This window comes from Vigna unguiculata, chromosome 5, assembly GCF_004118075.2.
Source record: "Vigna unguiculata cultivar IT97K-499-35 chromosome 5, ASM411807v1, whole genome shotgun sequence".
In the NCBI taxonomy this organism is placed as follows: Eukaryota; Viridiplantae; Streptophyta; class Magnoliopsida; order Fabales; family Fabaceae; genus Vigna; species Vigna unguiculata.
Genome location: NC_040283.1, coordinates 14,564,726 through 14,571,849, shown reverse-complemented (window position 1 = coordinate 14,571,849; position 7,124 = coordinate 14,564,726). Strand labels below are relative to the sequence as shown.

General features: G+C 33.2%; 1 protein-coding gene across 1 annotated transcript; it reads right to left on the bottom strand.

The window, feature by feature from the left end:
• Window positions 1-3,611: 3,611 nt before the first annotated feature.
• Window positions 3,612-6,239, bottom strand: LOC114184293 (putative receptor protein kinase ZmPK1). Its single transcript, XM_028071584.1, has one exon. It carries the CDS (start codon window positions 6,087-6,089, stop codon window positions 3,735-3,737), a length of 2,355 nt encoding a protein of 784 aa, XP_027927385.1. The 5' UTR covers window positions 6,090-6,239; the 3' UTR covers window positions 3,612-3,734.
• Window positions 6,240-7,124: the final 885 nt, after the last annotated feature.

The window sequence follows — 7,124 nt, the reverse complement described above, 5'->3', positions numbered from 1 at the left end:
TCTTATCTCATAGTCTTATATCTTTCTTTCTTTCTCTTCTTACTTTTGCACCTTCCTATCACATTCATACATATTTACAAGTTAAAGTTTGTAAGGAGTCATCACATGTGCATTAAATTGATGTTTATTCTTTTTAATCTCCTTATCTTCTTTCTTTTTCTTTTCTTTGTTTTCTTTTTGTTTTTCTTATCTCCTTGTCTACTTATGTTCTCACTTTTATTATTATTATTATTATTTTTTTCACTTAGTTATAGTATTTCTTAAAACTAGATTTATTTTTAAATGTTCAAACTATATCTAGATACAATACAAAACATAGTAAAAATACAAAATTTTCTAACTCTTACTTTTAAAGTAAGGATAAAGTAAATAATACAGTTTATTAAAATTAGAGATGTTACACTTGCAGCCTTTCATCTATGGCCTCTAGTGTCTCTTTCACTCCATCCATTAATATCACAACTTCCATATAAGATGGTCCATTAGGTACATATTGTTGTTGTTGAGAATTAAATGAAACATATGATCGTTGGGATGGATACTCATAATACGGTTTGTTGTTCATCATATGATGGTTGTTGTGGATGGTAATCATAGTTCATTTGAAAATCACACTATTGATTATTTTCATATGAAAAATTATTTTTCATTTTTAAAAGAGATTTTTTGAAAGCAAATAAGTTGAGAGGTTGTTGAGTAGACTTCTAATAAAGAGATATGTGTCTCAATTGACAAATTAAGTACCTTATCTTTCCTTAGCTAAAGTGTTCCCTAACTAGTTTTACAAATTTACTAACAAAATTCCTCAAACAAAAATTTTGATTAAAAATTATAAATACAAAATTAAAATAACAAAATAAAATAAATAAAAATCAAATGTTAGGAGAAATGGAGAGGGAATGTAAGTTATAAACAAAAATAAAATAAAATAAGAACCAAAACGATACAAATTCTACCATATTCCCTGACATTGTGTCAAATTTGATAATGTTGTCGTTCACGTGATATAATTAATACTAAACAAAGCAACTTAGTATTGCGAGGAGAGCATCCAACAAAATAGAAATGGTAAAGTCAACCCTAAGTCGCCTCCCAACAAACACAAAATTAATTTTTAACAAATTAGTTATCATAAAAAACTATACAAAAAGGGTTAGTAATTAAATTAAAAACAATAATAGAAGATAAAGTAAAGTAAAATAAATAAAATATTAAATAATAAATGAAGAAATCTAGGAAAGAAATGAAATTGGACAAGATGAAAGAGATAAAATTAATAATAATGAAAGTAAGATAAAGGGATAAAACAATAATAGGTTTTTACCTTTAATCAAAGTACAATCTTAATTATTGACAAAAACTTATTCAATCACATGAACGTATCTAAATTTAATAAAAGTATAGTCTCAATTAAAACCTTTTAACTCATGTGATTAATGTGCATCTAACCTCAATTACAAAAGACATAGATAAAAATAAATTACAACAATAATAAAAAGAACAAACAAAATTTATTTTATCTAACCTCAGAAGATAGTTAAGAAACTACAACAAAATGTACCCTAGAGGCTTAACACTCAATGGAACGTAAAAAAGAAAACAAGAAGAGAATAGAGGTGGGCGTGAAAGATGGTGGGGAGGAAGAAATTAGGTCCCCCAAAAGGTTCCTATGCTCCCTTTATGTGTTTCCCTAGTCTCTTTATAAAGATATTGGGTTTGGCCTTTTTTTTGTTGTTGTACTCTTCTTTCTGATAGTGTAATCTCCTCCAATTATCTTTTAAATAATCCAATATCTTTTAATATATATTTGATTGTTGTGGAGATCTAAAATAATTTAAGAAAATCTTTCCAGATTCAAAAAGATTTAGCAAATATTATCTTTTGATATTTACTTATATGATTAAATAATAAAATATCTAAAGATATATTTGTCGGATTATCTTTTACCATAAAGATTTCAGTAATCAAAGTCATTTTTGTAGAAAAAGATAGAGAAAATTGCAAGATCCAATTTTTGTTGTTTATATCCTTTTACAGGCTTAGCCACATTCAAATTGGCTCAACCAAACTTCTTCATGCCATGCTTGGCTTGGTGTTTTATGGTTTCGATTATTTGTTATTCTTGGTTTTATATTTAAGGTGCCATAAAGCTTTAACAAATTTATTTTCACACCTCCATGAGCTCAAATTAGCTATAAGTGCAATTGCACTCACACACTTCAAAATATCTAAAGCACATTTATGCAACTAAAATGCTATTTTTAACATATTTTGGTATCTCATGCTCGATAAACCTAATTATAACAAATCCTAATTAAAACAATCGTTTAAAGCCCAAATAACCAATTAAGAATCCATGATTAAAGATTAAATAAGGGCATAAATATGCACTAATGACTTATATTATAACAAATATTTATTTATTTCATTGATAAGATAGACTAACATATGTGGTGAGGAGTTGAGGAAAAAATTTCTTGCATATATATTGTGACGTGTGTAGATGTGCAACTTGAGTTGTAATAAATTGGACCTAATATATTGCTCTTAAGTTTTATTTTTAATATAAGTTTTGGTTTAGATTTGAGGATAGTCACTGATAAGACATCTCTTCTTATAGGCGTCAATTCATATTCTATTAGTTGAATATCGTTTGGTGTGTGTGTGTGTGTGCATGTGTGTGTGTGTGTTTATGTTTGTGCGTATTTGTGTTTGTGCTTATGTGTTTGTGTGTGTTTGTATGTGTCTGTGTCTACGTTTATATGTTTGTGTGTTCAAGTGTGTGTGTGTGTGTGTGTTTGTGTTTGTGTCGATGTTTGTGTGTCTATGTTTGTGTGTCTGTGTTTGTGTCTATATATACTTATAAATGAATATTTAAAGCATATTTAATCATATAAGTATTTTCTAAGCTTTTAACTGATTAAAATTAATATTTTTAATTGGATAAATTAAAATAATAATTATATTTACATGTTAAATTATTTTATTATCATAAAAATTGGAACTTAGTTTGACAATGTTAATGATTTAAATTATAATAATATTGTATATTTATATTTTTGCAAAAATATAATATAAAAAATTTAATCTGTTTAATTGTTTTAATTGAACAAAAAAAATAAAATTCAGTGAGTGAGGGGCGGGTTGACACTTCTTTAGTCCACCAGTTTGTCGGGTTAAACAAGTGAGACTAAATCAAGCTGGCTTATTAAAAATACCAATCCGACCCAATTGTATTGATGTTTATGTATATATTTGTGTCCTTGTATATTTGTGCATGTGCATGCATCCGCTGCATGATTGTTGCGTTAATTGTTATATGCAAAATAAGAATGAAAAAGGAAACATAAAAATAGTTTTACACGTTTTAAAAGGTATATTAAAAAAAATAAAATGTATACATTAAGAAGTAAGCTCTTCATATGGTTAAAATATATAATATTTCATATATTAGTAATAAATCAAACTGCTGTATAAGTCATCAAAATGTGAGTCTAAAACATGTATTATATGTTTATTTTTCCCGAGACTTGGACTAATAAGTTAGTTGTTAAGAAATTTTCAGGTCAATCAATTCCAAAAGGAAAGGCTATAAAGATAAAACTTTAAAATAATTAACAAAGTTTGTGTTAAATTAAATAACCTTGGAAACAGTATTGAGCCTGGCTACACACAAGCATGAAAGATAGAAAACAAGAACGGCTACAGAGATAGAAAGAAACATAGTAATGTTACTAAGGAACACTCTGAAGCATTTCAACGACTTGGCTCATGGTTGGCCTTATATCTTTGTCTTCCTCAACACAGTCCAAAGCAACTTTGGCTAAAAGCTCCATCTTGGATTCATTATAGTTAGTTTGGAGTGCAGGATCAATGATATGCTGTAGCCAAGATCTTCCACTCTTTTTTTCTCTCACCCATGCCACCACCCTTCCATTGTACGACTCTTCTCCATCAATGTTTTGAACACCCGTTGTTGGGCTCTTCCCAGTTATCATCTCCAACACAACAATTCCATAGCTGTAAACATCAACCTTCGACGTTATTGCTAAGTTCAGAACCCACTCAGGTGCCATGTACCCTCTTGTTCCTCTTATCATTGAAAAACTTGAATTGTTCAAGTTGTTCCTGTTTTGTAGCTTCGACAGGCCAAAATCTGCTACCTTCGGTTGATAATTAGCATCAAGAAGTATATTCTGTGGCTTTATATCACAGTGCAAAATCCACTCCAAGCATTCTTCATGCAGATATGCCAGAACTCTTGCTGTTCCAAGGGCAATGTTGAATCTCTTACTCCAATCAAGAGTGTTGGATGAGAGATTTTCCGCCAAAGAACCCTTCTCCATGTACTCATACACCAACAATCTATGCTTTCCCTCAGCACAATATCCCCACATTTCAATCAAGTTCATGTGGTTAAGCCTTCCAATGAGACTCGCTTCAGCAAGGAATTCTCCTTCTCCTTGTTTAGCCTCATTCAGTCTCTTGATTGCTGCATGTCTTTCATCTGATAAAATACCTTTGTACACAACCCCTCCTGCACCCCTTCCAATCTCTTCACTGAACCCCTTTGTCGCCTTCTTCAACTCTGAATAACTATATTTTCTGAATCCTGTTCCTGCAAGATGGTAGCCCTCTCGATTAGACTTTTGTCTGGTCCTAACCAGACACCAAATCAAAACAATACAAATCACTTCAAAAGCTCCAAGGGTGATGGAAAACCACAGGAAAATCTTCACATAATGGTTTGCTTGTGTTTTGATATAAGCACGTTGAAGTTGAACTGAACAAACATGATCATTTAAAGATTCTCTGTCATGTTCTTTGTGAGAGAAGCTATTACTTCTGGGCAATCTCAGGTATGTTGTTCCTTGGAATACTTGTGAACGTCTTCCATTGAGAAATTGCGTTTTCGTATAGCACCTATAAAAGCGTTTATCATCACTATAGGAGTGTTGAAACCCCTTACAACTGCAGTCTTGCAAGCATAAACTCTCACAGGCACTGTAGTTACTGATTTCTACATAATGATTGTCATAGCCGTAAAACTCAACATTTGGAATCTCCAAGAACATAGACTCATTCCTATGGCAGGTAAGCTGAAACAAGGGTTCACACCCTTGAGACCAATCACTGTGATTCTTCAATCTATGCCCCGGAAGACACAAACATTTTCTTCCACTCGCATGAACATAAACACAGAAGCTGTTGGGTCCACAAATCCCGTGAGGTACGCAACCACTAGAAATTGCTTGCCATGAAACATACCAATTCTGCAAAACATTATTTCGACTGTACACCCGAACATTGCCATCACACTCCACTTTCAACCTTCTCTGCAGCACTGTGCCATAATCAGATGTCACGAAACTGAAATTATCTGTTGAACTGAAAAGTCCCAGAGAATTCAACACGCCAATTCTACTACTGTTGAAATTAGTCCTTCCAGCATCCCAACTTATCAACCAAGGTTGTGGCCAGTAGGAGCTTGAAACATCAGGACCATCATACTGAAGACCGAGAACGTTGTCATCATCGAAGAAAAACTTGTAGAAACCAGATGAATGGTTACTCTCGCTTCTTGAAGACACAAGTTGCGTGTATCTGGTAAGAGGTTGACCAGGAAGCAGAGTATCCGTTGGAAAATCAAAACTTTTCCACAAAATGGTTCCTTGGGGATCATCTAGCACAAGATTACCATCATCTTGGAGATGCAACTTTACTGGGGCATGTGAAGCTGTGTTTGATGACCAAGTGGTGATTTGGCCAGCATCAACCAAGACGATGTTACCACTGTTCAAAAGAGAAAGCTTTGAGAGCTTCCCATTTACGGGTTGATCACGGCTTGCCATCCAAACCACAGTGGTGGGGTTGTGAGTGTCAGGTTCGTTGAACCATATGGCGAAGGAGAAGGCATTTTCGCCAACTTGAAAGAAACCAGCACAGAACATTTTATTAGGTGAGAGAATAAAGTCGTGTGCTTGTTTCTCCACTGAGAGAGAGGACCCCTTGATCAACGAGAATAGGGAAGATGAAAATTGGAACGAAAGAGGCAAGAGAAGGAAAAAGAGTGAGATTGAGAAACCCATGATCGAACTGCTTCAGACCAAATTTTTTATGATTTATTAGAATGTGAATGAGGCTGCTAATTATATGTAAAGAAGTAGCTGCCCATACTTTCCTAAATGAAATTTTGTCCGTTAATTTGGCCCAACTTATGGGTTGGGTCCCGAGATCTATGGAACATGTTGAAAAGAATTTATACGACGAAACAAAAACTAACGTAAGAAAAAAGGCATAAGACCAAATGCTCAAAAGTCGTTTATAAGACCAAAATGCTCAAAAATGGTTTATAAAGTTTTTTTTTTTTCTCCAAAAGGTAACACAAACCACTTTTTAAAGTAAATTTTTTTTCTTAGAAATGAAAATAAACAAGTTACTCAAAAGTTTGTTATACAAGTCAAAATTTATTCGATCCAAATTCAAACTCAAGTTAGTATGCAGTGTTAAGTTAGGTAAGGTTAATCAAGTTGGTTGAGTTGGCACGTAAGTCAAGTCAAGTTAGTTTGAGTCCAAATCAATTAATTAAATATGTGTCATGTTAGAGTTAGGCTAAGTTGTGTTGAACTGGGTCAAACAAGTATGGCCCGATTCAGTTTGGGTTGATTGTAGTTTGAGTAAACTCAGGTGGGTTAAGATAGCTTGCTTGAAGTTGCGCCAAGTTGGGTTAGATCTAGGTTAGGTCGTGTTCGATTAAGCCCAACTTAATATTGACAAGGTTGGTCAGACAAAGTCAAGTTGGTTTGGCCAGTTATAGGTTAACCCAAGTTAGACATGATTGTATTAGGTCCAATTTAGGTTCTGTTGACCTAGGCCACATCATGTGAATTGAGTTACGCGAACTTCAGGTCGAGTCAACTTAGGGTTGAGTCTAAATTAAGTCATGTCAAGTCGAGTTGAGATGGGTTCCAACTAGGTTAGACAACATCAAGTAATGTCAGCTCGGGCTCAGGTTAGGTCGAATAAAGTTGGGTCTAGGTTGGGTTAGGTCAAACCTAAGTCAAACTGAACCAAACCCTTTTTCGATAAATTATAATTTTGTTTGAGAAAAAGAGAATGATTAG

Coding starts and splice junctions, on each gene's coding strand:
- LOC114184293 (XM_028071584.1), bottom strand. CDS start 6,089: ATGGGTTTCTCAATCTCACTCTTTTTCCTTCTCTTGCCTCTTTCGTTC.